This window comes from Ischnura elegans, chromosome 2, assembly GCF_921293095.1.
Source record: "Ischnura elegans chromosome 2, ioIscEleg1.1, whole genome shotgun sequence".
NCBI lineage: Eukaryota > Metazoa > Arthropoda > Insecta > Odonata > Coenagrionidae > Ischnura > Ischnura elegans.
This window is the reverse complement of record NC_060247.1, coordinates 33060470-33077453: the sequence shown is the minus strand read 5'-3', so window position 1 is coordinate 33077453 and position 16984 is coordinate 33060470. Positions and strand designations below refer to the sequence as shown.

Below are 16984 nucleotides of genomic sequence, written 5' to 3'. Positions count from 1 at the left end.
TGTCGGAACTTCGGACATATTCGTATCCAAATGCATTTTTAATAGCCTGCTATAAAATGAAGTAATTATTCAAGTTTCTTATGGCTATGCGATCAAAGGAATGCTATTTTGATTTTCATACATATTTTAATATTTCAACTTATTAAAAATCATTTTATAAGTTTTCAAGCTATTTGACAGCATTCAAATTTTCCTCTTGCACATTTCCCCTAATTTTGTCACTTTCTCATCGCATGCTGACTTGTGTTTCAACGGCAAATACTTCAGTTGCGGTGAGGTGGATTTTGCATTTCCTTACGATAGTTTCACGCCGCAGCATATGTTGAGCTCTCCTTGTCTCAATAAAAATGTTTCCACACAGTGAAATACATTTTTATCAATATATACTTAAATTAAATTGCAATTGTTTAATCTGAAACAATTGAAAATGTTTAGAACAACATTGACTTCCCATGCGACGAGGTGAAGGAACAGAACGAGATGACCACACAACGATCTCAAAAGGAAGGGGTGGGTAGAAGAAGTGCATAAAGGAGATGTGGAGGGGATGGAGCACGATCCCTCTGTCTTTAGACTACGAATGAGGAAGTCAAGGACGAACGCATCAGATCTTGCTATTTTGTGATGTTGTTGCCTTCAAAGCGAAGCCGGGCAAGCTATGTGATACATGCAGTTGTGGTTTCCAGTCCGTCTTTATTTTTTTGAGGCGTTAATGCAGTGGTCTAGGGAGGGAGGGGTCTGGACACCCCCTGAAATACTTGAACACATTTACTTTGCTTCATGAAGAAAACAAAATATTGAAATATCATGAATTAAAAGACTTCTTTGTAAAATGAAGTTTTTTTCGATTATGAAAAGTTTTAAAATTAGTATAAAACCCTCTACTTACAATTAGTACCGTTTTTAAAAAATTTCCACCTCCCGGATTTGAACCTCCCAAACAAAATTCCTGGCTACGCCACTGGGTTCATACTATGCTTGTTTCTTTGGACAGTGTTAAATATAGGTATAGTCTAGTAGTAACTAGAAAACTTAGTGTCAATCAGTTAGAGCTGAAAAAACTAGAATATCGTCAGAAATGCATCTCGTTTGGTCTCATTCTTTTTTAATCTCATGCATGTCATCCAATTGCCGAAACCATCGAGACATCTTCGGGTCCAGACAGTCACTCGCCTAGCATTTGTCTTCCAGAAACGGAGATTTGAAGCAGGTTGGCCAAAAAAGGTCAGTTGGTGAGATGGGGTAGGGATGAAACATGATTCGATTGTTCTTGTGTAACGTGATATTTTCATTTGAAGACAATGATTTATGGTCTGTGTGATCTCTAAAACAAAAAAAGCATCTGAGGCATGGGCTGATGGAGGGCCGAGAGTGGTTTTCTGAAATCTGTGATGTAGTTACTTTTGACGTGGTTGTTATCCTATGGTGCTGAGATTCCCCCTATGATTGTTAAATTTCTTGGGAAGAATCACACTGTGCCTATTGTAGTTTGTCTTAAAATTTTCCTCGTCTGAGATTTTGTTGCATAACCCCAACGAGGGATTTTAAACAAAATGTTTCATGAGTAGGACAAGTGCTGCAGTGCGGCGGTACATGCGAAGAGAGGATCAGAACTCTTTCCACTCTCTTATTGGATGCTGCATTCACTAAGCATTATTTTAAAATTTTGGATCCAGATCCAATGTCATCCGCGACTTAGGATCCGATGTATCCAATTAAGGGCAATATCCGCAGATATTTGAATCCAAGGTATCCGATCTGACCATCCCTTATCTTCATAGGAATCTCTCACTTTGGAAACTGCTTTTTAGACTTTTTTTGGCATGGTTCTTGAAAATAATATGGATATAGTATGAATTCCAAGTAACTTATTAGTTTTATCTTGGTCCCTTATGATTTTGGACCATCTCATATCCATTGTTTCTGACTCACTAAGGACGGTTCTTAGCTCCCCACAAACACTGGAGATAAAATGTGGAGAACATAATTAAGAATGCCCTTCATAGATATTACCATAGAGTAGCATTACCTAGTGAGAAGCTCAGTCCTTCAGTTAGAAGCCTGCTCTGACAGATGCACGAAGTAACCATGCAAATGAACATGAACATTTTATGGTGTATACAGTTAATACGAACAACGTTATTACGAAGTTCTCGTTATTACGAAGCAAATAGTTGGTTCCTACGAAAAGGCCTATACAAGCTATAGTAAAAGAAACGTTATTACGAAATTTTCGTTTTTACGAAATTAAGAACCTCAGTCCCGGTCCCAGCGATAACAAAATGAACTTTATTACGAAGTTCCACACATAAGCAACGGCATTTAGGAGGAAATTCACTACGATAAGTTTTAACAGTTTTAATAATCGCGCCACGTCTAAGCTCTTCTCGTGTACTGTGCTCAAGAGCGTCAGTTATGGTTCTTTACTCAGTTTATACGCTACGTCATATAGTAAGCTTCATTCCTGTGGAGTCACGGTGACCCACTCATAACCGCTCGTAAATTGGACGCATAGTATTCTTACGCACATTCTATTTACAAATTTTCAGAGGTACGAGCATTCAAAATTGTCAAATTTCGAGAGTTAGCGCATGCGTGTAATGCGGTGTTGCATTCTACAGGATAATCGCTCTCGATTCCTTGCATACAGTCCGCCCGGCGAGATTTGTCCGATGACGGCACAATAGGAGGGGCAGATAACCCTGGGCCAGCACGGTTTACAGCCAATCGCTCTCCCCCAAACGCACCTAACACACCCTCGCCCAGTCATACAACGTCAAATGCATAAGGAGCACTGAAATAAGCCTGATCCACCCAAACAAGCCCTTTCTTCGAAACACCAAACCAAGTGATTCTTCCTCTGGGCCCTTCACGCTCGTCGTCAATTCCGGCTCCTTTCTTCATGGAACCCTTTGTAGACGTTTCCCTTTCTTACCTGGCAACCTTGCCCCATACCCTGACCAAGACCATTCATCCTATCATCGGACAACTCTCGGCGGCCGGACTGTAGGTTTATCACCACTGTCCCTCTCATTGGGATTTTTCTTCCTCATAGAAAAATCTCCCCGGGATGGTGGTAGAGAAATTGCGTACGCATGGTTTCGCTAGGTAGGGCCCCCTTCGCTTCCATAGCGCTGGGGTGTTTTATCCCTATTCCCAGCCCTTTCCATCCCCTGGAGGCGCCGGCGGGCTCCGATCGCGACGGCGTCTCTCTCCTTTTTCCTTCCCATCCAGCCCCTCCCCGGGTGATCGGGCGAATAAGGCTCGGCCTTGGGTTCCCGGCCCCAGTGGTTGTATCCTTGTAGAGCTCCCCTTGAGCTCTCATGAGTCTCTGTAGGTTTATCAACTTAGGAATAAGATCTTGGGACGCATCTAGTTCGTATATCCGACTGACTGTATTCGAGAAGATATCAACCCTAGATTGCGTCATGCCGCATTCTTCTGTCGAGATACTGAAATGAATTTTCCTACTTATATATATTTCGCGTAATTTAAACGCATTTATTATATACGATTTTTTTCGGCGATTCTTAAAAGAAACGTTCATACGAACTTCGTTATTACTAACATCCGGATTTTCGGTCCCGTGAATTTCGTAATAACGAGGGTCTACTGCAATTAATTTTTTGTGGTAATTAATTTCACATGGTAAGTACCAAGGTACATCATAAACACAGATCATTTCATCATAATTGCTGCTCTCCTAAGGTTGCAGTCTGTTCCTCCATTTTAGATTACCTTTTCCTCTATTTCATGTCTGCCTATGCTTTCAAATGAGCCATTCCTCCTATTTTTTAAATTTATTCTGGTCTTAATTTTGGAACACTCCCCAGTTAACCCTTTCACTGCTGCTCAATCTCCGAAAACCTACTCCTCACATGTGGGAAAAGTGCCGAGCACATGGCTGGAAGGTAGAAAAGGTACGTTCACAGCACTGAATGGGTTAATACAATTTAAAATTTAAGTTAAAAAATTCTGCATCCTTCATGATGTGTTCGTCAAATGAAATCAGAGCTAAGTAATTCTGCTATAATCATTACTAACCCTCTTACAAACGATTTCTTCACTAGTGCTGCAAAATACCCACACGGCACACTCAAAATTTATATGTAACATGTAAAATTTGCATAAATGGATATTATATATATGATGCAAATATAATTCCATTGATTATGTACATAATATGCAAATATGTATGATGCCCTGGAAAACTAAATAATATTCACAAAATATGTACATATTTTCTCATGGATATATCCCACTAAGCACAAAATATCATTTGGATATGCATAACAATCTGTACACCCCATACATGTAACAAAATGTATCACTATAGTGACTTGGTTCATTACCTTTTCCCCCTTCCAGATGTGTGATACCAGCCGTATTTTTCCAGGGAAGTCCTTTTCCTTATGGGATAGGCTATTTGCTTGCAGCATCATACATAGCCTTAAAAATAGTCATTAAAAATATCAATATATCCACCTGCTTTTATCAAAATAATTAAATTTATTTTTAGTAGCCATCACTTTTCTTCAGCCATTTAGCTCTCAAAGCCTGGAAGATATTTTTTAAAAATATGTATTTTGCTGTAGTTGGGCATTTGGTAATGTTTATATTTTTTCCAAATGCTCATCTACATATACACTTTTTTTCTTTGTGGCTGTGTTCCAAGTTCCCTCATTTTCAAATGTTAAAAAAAATTGGTTTGGTGATGTATCTGGTTGAATTCCAACATCAAAAGGAAGAAAGGCAATTTTCAACTATTTCCATTCCTGTTCGATTATGAATTGAATTTTGGGATGTAGACTATTGAGGTGAAGGATGAACACTACCTAGGTTTCTCTTCCTTGTTTACTCATTTATTATACTTATTGGTTATTCTCCCATTAACAAAAATAAGCAATTTGCCTTAATTTACATAATTCTAAGTATGAGTCAGTGCCACTTAATTGTCAGTTCAGTTTGTGACATTGATTCTCCAGTGCAAATTCTTAATTGTTTCATTTCTTATGGTATTATTGATTTTTGTTGGTTTTGTGTAAACGAGGTAGCTAAAATAAGTTCATTGATCGTTACCTAAAATTTCAGTTCACTGATTGTTAGTTTGGTCAACGAATAAATTGGGATAGGGAAAAAAGGATTTCATAAATATGGTGGCACTTATTGCTAATCCTACTCAGGGTCTGATGGCAGTAGACAGAGATGAACTAATATGCAGGTAGTGATTTCTTCCTATTGGATTTACAGTTAAGAGAAGGCAAATTAAGTACATGTGTTAAAAAAAAGATGTAACTTGTGCAGTGACTTTTTGGCAAAATTTTCTATGGTGTCTGGCAGTGTATGATGTGGAGGTTCCATTCGCAGGAAAGAAAGTAATATGAATTGAAAGATTTAAAGGAAAAACATTCTTTAAAGCCAATTTATTTATCAAATTATATAAGGTAACTGATAAAAATTCGAAAGAGATCATGAACAATTAAGTTCTTCAATATCACAGCAATGGCAAACATCTTCAATCATCAAACACAAGTGATGTCTTGTGATCTAATTTGGTTTCTTGATTGACGGCGCCGGGAATGTCGTGAAAATTTCTTCCAAACCTTCATGACCTGAAATAAACATTTTTAATGATGCATGAAAATTTAAATTTTTGGTCATAAATATTTAAATTTTAATTCTTACCACTTGATATTTATATAATTCATGTTGTTACACTCTAATTAGGCAATGATTTTTCAAGATTGAAAGAGAAATGCAGTCAAATGATGGCAAAATATATATAAAGATGTTATTTCTAAGGTGATTAAATCAGAAAGTCATTTTGAAGTTATCCTTTGAGCTTTTTTTTAAAAAGGGTATGTCTCAGAAAATGGGTGTCGAAGACATTGCGATGTCAATGAAAATTTGGAAACAAAGTTTTACCTCTGTCTTTATTTTTGTCTGTTTTGTCCTTGGATTTCATGGTTGGCTTAAGTTAATGTTGTTTATTGTAACATTTTGCAGGAAAAACAAATGCAGTCAAAAGACATAGGTATTTATAACACTATATTCGTGGATGAAAGCTTCTCGGGTTTCCAACCGGGTCAGGGTCTGCATGGTGTAGGCCGACGTTTCGTTGGGAGACTTTCCCAACATCCTCAGGGCTGATGATGGAACTCTTCCGCCACGTCCTAACTTCCAGCTACTTCCTATACAACGGAGACTTCTACGAGCAAACAGATGGAGTGGCTATGGGTTCGCCTCTATCGCCTGTCATTGCTAATTTCTTTATGGAAGACTTCGAAGAACACGCCCTCAACTCGGCTCCACTGCGCCCTAAGTGCTTCTTCAGGTATGTCGACGATACATTCATCATTTGGCCCCACGGAATGGATACCCTGCACTCATTCGTCGACCACATGAATAGCCGTCACCCCAACATACGGTTTACCATGGAGACTGAAACAAACGGAGAGTTACCCTTCCTGGACATCCTCATCCGTCGCAGGGGAGATGGTACCCTGGGACACAAGGTATATCGGAAGCCAACTCATACCGATCTATACCTAAATGGGCAAAGTCACCATCATCCATCACAGAAGAACGCGGTCCTATCCTCACTAATTCATAGGGCCAAAAAGATCTCCGACGAGGATAATTTACGAGGAGAATTGAAACATCTGAAGAAGACATTCATTGACAACGGATACAGCCAATTCCAAGTCCATAGGGCCCTTAAAAGGGCCTTTAGACAAGACAAAGGAGACAAACAAAACGAAGAACGGCCTCCAGCATCAAAAGCCATCCTGCCTTACGTCTCCACGGTCTCGGGGAAGATAGCAAGGATTCTTGCTAAACACAATATTCGTAGCATTCACCTTCCTCCTGGCAAAATCCGGGATCAGTTAGTCCGAGCTAAGGACCCTATTGGACTCAAGACAGCCGGCATTTACCGCATTCCATGTGAATGTGGTAAGTGTATATTGGAGAGACGGAGAGGACCATTGAGACGAGGGTGAAGGAGCATCGACGCCACCTCCGACTCGGACAGCTTGAAAAATCGGCCATTGCTGAACACTGTGTCCAGGAAAATCACAATATCCACTGGGAAGAAACTGCCCAACTTGGAAGAACACGGGGCTATTGGGACCGTATAACTAAAGAAGCCGTGGAGATCCGTCTTCACCCCAACAATATAAATAGAGATCGAGGACTGCAGCTAAGTAGCGCTTGGAACCTGGCATTAAATAGGACGAGGAAGGAGGAAAAATCCCGGACCAATCAGAGACCACCTAGGTGAAGGAGGAGGGTATATATATCGAAACACCGCGACAACGGCATCATCAGCCCTGAGGATGTTGGGAAAGTCTCCCAACGAAACGTCGGCCTACACCATGCAGACCCTGACCCGGTTGGAAACCCGAGAAGCTTTCATCCACGCTATTCACCGGGAAAAGCTCAGATTCTTCAACACTATATTCATTCACCTGATGCCGTAAGTGCAAATATACAAATAAATTCATTAGGTAGGAAAGAAAGAGATAGGAACAAATATGTAGTTGAAAAAGGATGTGGACAATGGTGCTGTGGTAGATGGAAAAAGCCAGAAATCAGAGCATAAAAATGCAGCCTGATAGGGACTCAAATCCATGTTTGCCAGCAGGACTAAAGCTGAACTAAAGCACTGCTCATCTTTTATTTTTCTCATTTTCTATCTTTACTTTTTTTAGCCATACATGGAAGTTTATATATTTGATGTTGCTTAAATTTTGTGGATGCTCCTACTTCAAATCATAGCAATCATTTTATCTAATCAAATCCATAACCTTTTACCCCGTACATTATCTTCTTCCTATTACACAATTCTGGTTTCTGAAACCTCAACTTTTTGCTAGGACAGTAGAGTCAAAAACCAAATGACTAACTGTAAAAAAATTTTCTTCTAATTCTAATTTTTTAAAATGGTTCTGTGGCATTGTCTAATCCACATTTCTCTTACCTCAGAATAGAAAAAGTTGGTGAGCGAAAACAAAATTAGAATCCCGATGCTCACATAGACAATCAGCCTCAGCCATGCACGTCGTGTACGCCACTCTTGCAGTTCAGACATTTTTAGAAAACGGTTCCGATATTCTGGGGGCAATTCGAAGCTAGAGGGCTTTGGGAAGAGAGCTTCAAAAAGATCTTGAAGGAGAATTCGAACCTTTTCATTATTCTTTGGCAGCCGTGGATCCAAGTTGTCATTCAAGCAAACAAATTTCCTTCACAGAGAAAAGAAAATACCAGGAATATCAGTCATCTTCATCAAACAGACTCAATAAAGACATCAATCAAAAGAATATAGGTCTATTGCCTAGCAAAACTCTGCTAAAATATTTGAAAAAATAGTATACACAAGAATTGTGTCATTTCTGGAAAAACACCGTCATCTCTCTTGCAATCAGCATGGGTTCACAAAAGGAAAGTCTACAGTTACTGCTATCACACAAGCTTTTGACAAAATACTGCATTCAATAGACAAGAAAAATAAAACAATGGCTCTATTTTATGATTTTTCTAAGGCATTTGACCTTGTCAATCATGACCATCTTTTGCTTAAACTTCATAGATTGGGCATTAGGGGCATCTCACTTCAATGGATAAAATCATATTTACACCATAGATCCCGGGTGGTAACTATTACAATTGATGGAGTCAAGTATACATCTACTGCATGTAATTCACGAGTGGGTGTTCCACAAGGTTCAACCTTGGGGCCACTTTTGTTTTTATTATATGTTAACAACTTACCTCTTTCTATATCTGTTAAGGACAATATTTCACCAGTACATACTGTATGCGGATGATACCACTGTTATCATTTCAACTAACTCTGAACAATCTTTGAACCAAGATGCTCAGTTAGTTTGTAATTTGATTAGCAATTGGGCCCATGACAACTACTTGATTGTAAACCCAAATAAAAGCAAACTAATTCATTTTAAGTCTAGTGGCCAACCAATGGAAAGCATGCTAGTAAGACTGGAAGGTAAATCAATTGAGCAAGTTAATACATGTAAATTTCTAGGTATAACTCTGAATTATAAAATGACTTGGGACGACCATATCAATTACATCAGCAGTAAATTAAATTCTACCTGCTACTTGCTGAGACAGCTTAGCTCCACAGTGGGAAAGACTACATTGCTAAGTTTATATTATGGGGGCTTTTACCCTCATGTTACTTACAGCATAATCTTCTGGGGCTCTAGCCATCACGCATCAAGAATTTTTCGTCTCCAGACAGAAACGTGCAATGAGAATAATTGCTAACAAAGGTTTTAGGTCTCCTAGCAGACCAATCTTCAAGGAATTGCAAATTCTACCGATTCCTTGAGTGTATATTTTATCTACTATTATGTATGTAAAAAATAACTTTAATAATTTCGTCATGAATAGTGTTTTTCATAATTACCCCACTAGGTCACAAAGTGACTTGCATTACAATTTTGTACGCACTAAGGTAGCTAAAATGGGCCCAAAGGAAATGGGCATCAAACTGTTTAACAAACTACCTACATGTATAAAAAATGTGAACAACATCAATTTGTTTAAGTGTAAATTAAAAAGGCTATTACTGAACTATATGTATTACTCTGTTGACGATTACCTTAATAACGGCAGTTAAACCTTTGTATCTAGATTTTGAGAATGTGCCTTATATCTTCTATATTCATATGTACTAGGTCTTTGGGCAAATAAATAAATGATAATGTTATAAGAATTTTTACAAACATACTTAGACTGCAGATGTCATAAGTTTCTACGTGCACGAGTATTTTCAAGAATTCTGTAATGTACAACAAAAAAAATTTACCCACATCATACTGAATTACTAAGAATCATCAGATAGATTCTGATTACAAAAAAATGAAATAAAATTGGTTTAGTATTTGACTTGACACTTGAGGAAATAGGACAAAGAGCTTATGGAATTTCATAGTGAATGATAAAAATCTTATAGTTTAACGATAAGAATTTTGTTGCAGAGGAGCCAGTCTTTTGGAAAACCAGGAAAGTCATGGTTTAATGTGGGAAATTAAGAATAAATCACATTTCAAGGTGTACAATTCAAAATGGTTACGCACTGCGCCAAAAATCTGGTATTTCAGTGTATCTATTTTGATATTCATATAGGTGGTTATTGTTTTATTTTCCATTTTAATTTTGATGGCTTCTTTAGTAAGCCAGTCACAACATTCTGTGGCTCCAATAAGCCATTTTCTCCTTGAAGACAGTGGCCTATGCTACGCTCTGCATCTGCCAACTTTTCTGTGCATTTACAACTTTTATGTGTTGCTCTCCCTGTTGCAACGATTAAGTCAGTCTTGTCGATGTAAACACTAGCATATTAAAAAGAAATACAGGGCACCAATGAGCATCTGAAATTAATGACATTTTTCACCTTCTCTAATTAATTTACTTTCCTTATTTTCTAGGAAATTAGCTATTGAAGCAAAAGGTGGGAATAAGACAACCGATCAAACAACACCCCAATCTGATGGAGAATTATATTAGGAGATATAGATCTGAAATTAGCTTTGATGACAAAGGCTGGAGTAGTCATGGAAATGTCAGTATAGCCAAAATCCTTGCCAGAATAGAAATCCAAGAGAACTACGTGAGCATTGTTCATAGGGAAACAACTTAATGACTTACATAACCCTAATATGTACTGTCCAAAAAACACTGCACAAACTTTACAGGCAGCATTTTTCATGCACTGAAATGAAATTCAAGTAGGCTATAATTTGTACTTGTATACTTGAAGTCATAATCATATCAGTAGTCTCTTATAAATTACCATCAATAATAAATTCAACCACTATCACTACCTCTCTTAAGGTAATTCAAATCAATAACAACAAAAATTTCCCATTTTTTGGTTGAGTAACCTACCTGGGCTTTTTGCGAATATCATCTAGCTGAGCAATGGCAGAGTTCAGATCAGAGCTTAACATTTTGAAAGCAACTTCTTCATCACCAACAACTTGAAATTTAAAGCGATGATGCTTCCCAAATTTTTTGGTCAATATCTCTTGTATAGGATGGCATCCAACAATAAGAGCTTTGGTTACCACAGGCTGTGAGAGAGGAAAATCAATCATGAGAAGTAAAAATCCTATAGACAGACTGCTGATGACAAAAGGGTTTCCAAAGCAAGCTATATATATGATAATTTTCAGTTCATTGAGAATTATTTAATAACAGTATTTATTTTCATAAAAAACGAGATGTAATTTACATGGTGGTCACACACTGACAATTGACAGCAGAAATGTCAAGGCATGAGACATGTAAGCAATTAAGTGGAGAGAGTCATAATTAGGATATACTCAGGATTAGGGTAAAATACCAGAAGGGAATAAGTAATAAAAAAAACATCATGTAACAGACAATGAGGTAAAATTTTCAGGATAGCAATAGTTAAACAATCTGATAAGGTTGTGAACAGGGAAACAGGGCTGGGTTGTGGAGAGTCACAGTGAAAAAGCCTGATAAACATTGATATTTTTTCTGGTTTAACATCAAAAGGTGATGCAAGAGACCTATAAAGCAATTCTATAATTAAAAAGTGGGAAATGGTGAACACCAGGCCCGGAACTAGGATGGCATAGGGGGGCATGTGCCCCAGGCGGCAGATTTCAGGGGGCGACAAAATATGAAAAGTTTACTAAAAAGTTATTTTGTTTTTATAATGAAATTAATTAACAATAATTATTAATTTATAAATTATTATACAATAATATTAATAAAACTCCTTGACGCGTTGCGTACAGATGGCGAGAATTCTCGTAATTTTTTTCCCGAACGTTCCGGATGAATGACGAAGATTCTCGTCATTTAGGCGCGTCAACCTAAACAATTTTAAAGCGTACAATACGTATTTGTTAGTACGTTTTCAGTTGTTGTTCATTATTCATAATGAATTGATGCATCATAACGTTTGATTGGGTAAAGTTATATTCTAAACATTAGCTTTTTAACCATGTTTAAACCAAAGGCATATTTCCAATCTCAACACCTCCACCCAGAGCACTGAAGGAACAAGTGACTTTGTACGCAGTCACGCGCACGGGTGCAAAGTTAAATACACTGACCGGCAATCGGGAGATCCGGGTTCGAATCCCGGCTAAGTCAAATATTTTTTCATGGCGAACTTCATCCTTTGGTGTATTTAATTTACCTCCACCCAGAATCGGAATACCTAGGAATTTAAATACCCCGGTACGCAACGTGTTAATAGCAAATATACGGAGTATAATTTCAACTACAGCATCTCAAAAAAATATTTTGAGGACGTATTATATTTTAGTGGTTCGGTGGTGAGGGGGGGGAAGGAGGGAGCAAAGGGGATAAGGGGTGGCGAAGCAGCAAACTGATCTTTACCCCCCTGACCACACTCCTATTTCTGGCCTTGGTGAACACTAACAGGATAGAAATTTTTCAATTAACAAGTCAATCTTTGCAGGAAATGGTTATCTAGTGCAGGGATGAATGGCATGGGTGTAAGAGACTAAACCAAGATTAACAAGGACAATATAAAGATTTTCTTTGGTAGTGAAGAGAGACAAGAATTCAATACATTTTAGCAGAAATGCAATGTAACACGGAAAGTTTTAGCTCTTATTAATGTTATTCTTACCAGTTTTGAATCCAAATATCGTTCATTTAATGGAATGACTTGATGACTGACTTTTTCATCCAGATTTAGGTGCTGAGAACAATTCAACAACATCCTTTCAAAGCGAAGTACTTTATCATACGTAAGTGGATGTTCATAAATTCGAGCAAGGACAGTGCGAATTTCTCGATCAGACCAGGTTCTGTAATACATATTAATACATGTATAAGTATTATACAGATAAAATTTTAATTCCATGATATAACCAGAGAGTAGGTATCTCAACTTAGACGCATGAAGATGTCAGCACATAAATTTACTTACCCTGAGTTGTCGGTGTCAAAGTCATCAAATATATGAGACTTAGGAACGGCTGTTTTTTCGCTCATCAGGAAGTAGTAGTATGAAAAAGCATACTGCATATCACGAGAGCTTCGAACTTTGTGTGAAGATGTTTCATCCCATTCATTAGGAAACCTGAAGAATGAAGGCAGGAAAAAATTAGCCTTGCCACACCAGTACTTGACCAAAAAAGGGAAGGGGAGGAAGTTTGCACTTCAAGATAATTGACACACTTTTTAAAATTCTTCTTGATACATATAAAATCAAATTTCAAAGATGATATCAAAACCACTGCAGCAGAAATAATTCAAGTAGAGGTAAATGTGGAGTGGTAAATGATATTTTCTATTTATGTGAAAAAACAGCACATTTTCTCTCCAGCTTGCAAGGACCTCTGTTCTACTCATAATTGATACTAATATCAAAGCACTGTATATCAATGGTGCTTTCAAGGTACCTTCTAAATGCAGCCAATTATTTCTGATTGAAAGAGAAGGATTCATTTCGCAATCTCTTCAAAAACCACAAAATGATATGAATAACTTGGTGAAACTGAATGATTAGGAAACCAAATATACATCAACCAACCCAGATTTTTCTGACCCCATAGGCATCTTCAGATTTATACTCTACAATGGATCATTTAATATTGTTGACTAAGAAAACCAACTGTGTATCTCAACATTAGAAACATGGAGCAATTTGATAAAAAAGTTTCTATTGATTTGAGTTAAGCTAAACTTTGCTCTAAGAGAAGATATAAGTGATTTGAGATTCAAATTTTCCTTATATGCCCAGGACATTACAAATTTACCTGTTGACTATATACTAGGGTGGATCAGAAAAATCGATTTTTTTCAAATCTGGCCCAATGAAAAAAAGTTGTGGGACTGATAAAAAATGAGGCTTGAAAAATTTGAGACCTCTAGGTGAACCCCTGAACATTGCTTAAATGCCATTTATGGGGGGGAGGGTAAAACATAGGAAAATTTATTATTTTATGGTCAGTCCCTATAGACTTTGCCAACTTACTGCCCTTCTAGGGCAAAAATTTCGAGCATTTTGACATATATTCCACTGTTAAGATATTTTGAATGGTCTTATTTATACAAAATGTAAAAAAATGAAATAGCAAGTCAGAATATCAGTGAAATATAAATTTGTATTCTATAATTAAAAGGACAGTTTTTCTATTATCGATTCGTAAAAAATGCCTAGGGTAATATGAACAGCTTTGTGTCATTGGCTTACCTTGCTTGAAGTTCCTTCATCACTTTTGAGTCAATGAGATGTGCCATATGGGCCGGAACTTTCCTTGCTTCTAGCCCATATGCCTTGTCATATAACCGATTAACGTATAACAGAGAATCAGCAAAAGAGTCATGGAGCCTTCTTCCTATCCATCTTCGTGTATAATATGGAGTTTCAGGCCATACTTGATGACTATCATCTTCATCTTGAGGAAAACCGGTACGTGGTACTTCAAAATCACGTAATTTCAATTTTGATCTAGGGGATTTATTTTCCACCAATGACTGGAGACTCCTTATCAGTGTTCTATTTTCTTTTTTCAGCTCAGGTAGTTGTTTTAATGGAAGCAGTGAAGGCACTATACTTTTTTCTACATTCCTTGATGAAGTAGATGTTGCATTTACCTTCATATTGATTTGCAATTGCTTTTTTGTGATAATTTGTTCCCGGGCTGGTTTATCTCTCATCAAAACCACTGGAGCAAGTCTCACTCCAATCGGGAAAGGAGTAATGTCAGTGGTGGTTTTTTCTGTACTCGGTGTTGGTGGACCAGTTTTGTTAGCCTGAACTGATTCCGACGTGGATTTCAATCCAAAGAATGGAGCTTTCTCTCCCTTAGGCATATGCAGACTTTGATTTTTCGTTAAACTGAAGTATACATTAAAATCCACCTGTATGAACAAAGTGAATGTAGTCAGCTGTAATCATTTAATACAATTATTAAAGAAGGATAGATATTTATATGGAAGAGAACCAACCGTGACTGGGTTCCCATTGTGCTTTCCTTTCAGGACGACGTACACATTTGTATTATTAACTCCAGATTTGAGAACTAAAGTAAGAGTGAATGTCTTGATTGACAAAGCCATAACTCTGACTGCTTTTGACTCGGAGTATTCTCCTTGTACAATATCATATCCACTCTTGATCAAATTAGTCAAGTTCCAGTAAACTGAGAGAGCACCTGCAACACAAGAAGCACACAGGTTGCAATGAACATAAATATTTAAATGAAAATGAGAACTTAACATCAAAAATACATTAACCATAACTTAAAAATAATTTTTGAATCTGCAGACCAAAGGTAATTCTAATAATAATGTGCTTATTCTCTACATACTACCGGATGATATTTTCTAATAGGTTTTCTATTTTCATATAAATTTTGCGTTAACTATAAATAGGAGAGAAAAGTCAAATATGGAGGAATTAATACAGTGACAGCTCAAAGAAACAAAGAAGTCACTTAAGGGAATGAAAATATAAATACATAAATACCTAAAAGGGATTACAGCTCATGAATGTAGCCACAAAGTTACTTTTACTTCCATTATCACAACAAGATATAGTTCAAAGTACAATATAAGGAATACAAGAAGAAGGAAACAAGTTTATTCTACTCGACTTTAGAATATATGGAAACCACATTAGCTTAGTCCACCTTCAACTAGTCCAATAATCCACACCTTTTCGCAACTTTTGTAGTTGATACTTATTGCTGCATTCTCTTGAATGAGTAACTAAAGAGAAACTACCTGTTTAAGATCAAGCTTACCATTGCAATACAATCTGTAAAAAAACTATAATGCATTCTAACATACTCATATTCAATTGCAAAGGTTTACTCTTTTGTTACTATTTAACAAATCGATTGTTAGTTCCTTCATTACATAGGCCCAAGAGAAACAGAAATCCCCATGACATCCCACTTCTCCATATCATAACAGAGTTTACTTGATTCCTAATGAGCTGTTCATTTTTGTGGTCAGTTGAAATTTTGTTGTGGAATAGTTGAATGCCCCTTTTGGTGTGGGTAATATCCTAATACATATCCTTGTCCTTGATATGCTCCTCTGTATTATCCATTCTGTCAGTCTGCTGATTTATATGAGTGCATGCATATTTATTTTCTCTTCCCAGCATAGGTACTAGCTATGTCTTTGGGCGTAGTCCAGTACAAGCTCCCAGTGCTCCGAAGCGCTGGGAGCGAGTCTTTGTGTGGTCCAGTAGAAGCTACAAAAGCTCCCGTAGCTTTATCGTACGTCACGCATGATGTCACTATATTCGCTTCTCTCTCGCTACAAACGCTCCTGCGAAATAGGTGGGTGAGCTGGAGCGAACAGGTTTTCAGCATGAATTTGAACGGGAAGGAAGGCGAAAGAAAATGGTGTTCAAAACAATTGTGGACCAAGCCAGCAATTATATGACCATTTGGAGTTGATGGAAGAAGTCGCTAAGAAATCCAGGATGGTAAATGCTAAAAAAAAATTGGTTATAGAACTATTCGGGGGATATTATGGTGAGGCAAATGGCTGTAAATGAATGGTTTTACAATTCGGAGTCAATGTTCGCCACGGGCCAGATTGAGGATGAAATTGAGCGGCAAGTCCAAGGTATCTTCTAAATTTTGTTGTTGTGATAATTAATTATTAGTGGTTTAAGCTTGAGCTAGCGAGAAGTGGAGATAGAAAATGACCATTCGAAGTTAATAAGGCATGTGGTGAGTGAATTTTCTGGTCGAAGCATTCCGTCTGTTATTTACTATTTTTGTAAGTTATTTTGATTTATTTGTTATTTAGATCAATTATTAGTTATTTAAACTTGAGATTGCATGAAATTGAGATAGAATATGACTTCTAAGGTTAGGGTATGTGTTGGGTGAACTTCCTGGTCAAAGCATTCCGTTTGTTGCATTGTGTGGCGGCCAACCTTTCTCCATGAAGAGTGTACAGTGGAATCTCGATC

The 16984-nt window shown here is 37.4% G+C and overlaps 1 protein-coding gene across 1 annotated transcript in view; it reads right to left on the bottom strand.

Annotated features, from left to right (window-relative positions):
• Positions 1 to 5408: 5408 nt before the first annotated feature.
• LOC124153561 (N-acetylglucosamine-1-phosphotransferase subunits alpha/beta) overlaps positions 5409 to 16984 on the bottom strand; it is a 31009-nt gene continuing 19433 nt past the window's right edge. Inside the window, exons 11-17 of the mRNA XM_046526795.1 lie at positions 14998 to 15203; positions 14240 to 14910; positions 12971 to 13123; positions 12668 to 12848; positions 10921 to 11105; positions 7982 to 8243; positions 5409 to 5612 (exon numbers count right to left, since the gene is read on the bottom strand). Coding sequence (XP_046382751.1) covers positions 5523 to 5612; positions 7982 to 8243; positions 10921 to 11105; positions 12668 to 12848; positions 12971 to 13123; positions 14240 to 14910; positions 14998 to 15203 — 1748 coding nt within the window. The 3' untranslated portion in view covers positions 5409 to 5522. The remainder of the gene's footprint in view (positions 5613 to 7981; positions 8244 to 10920; positions 11106 to 12667; positions 12849 to 12970; positions 13124 to 14239; positions 14911 to 14997; positions 15204 to 16984) is intronic.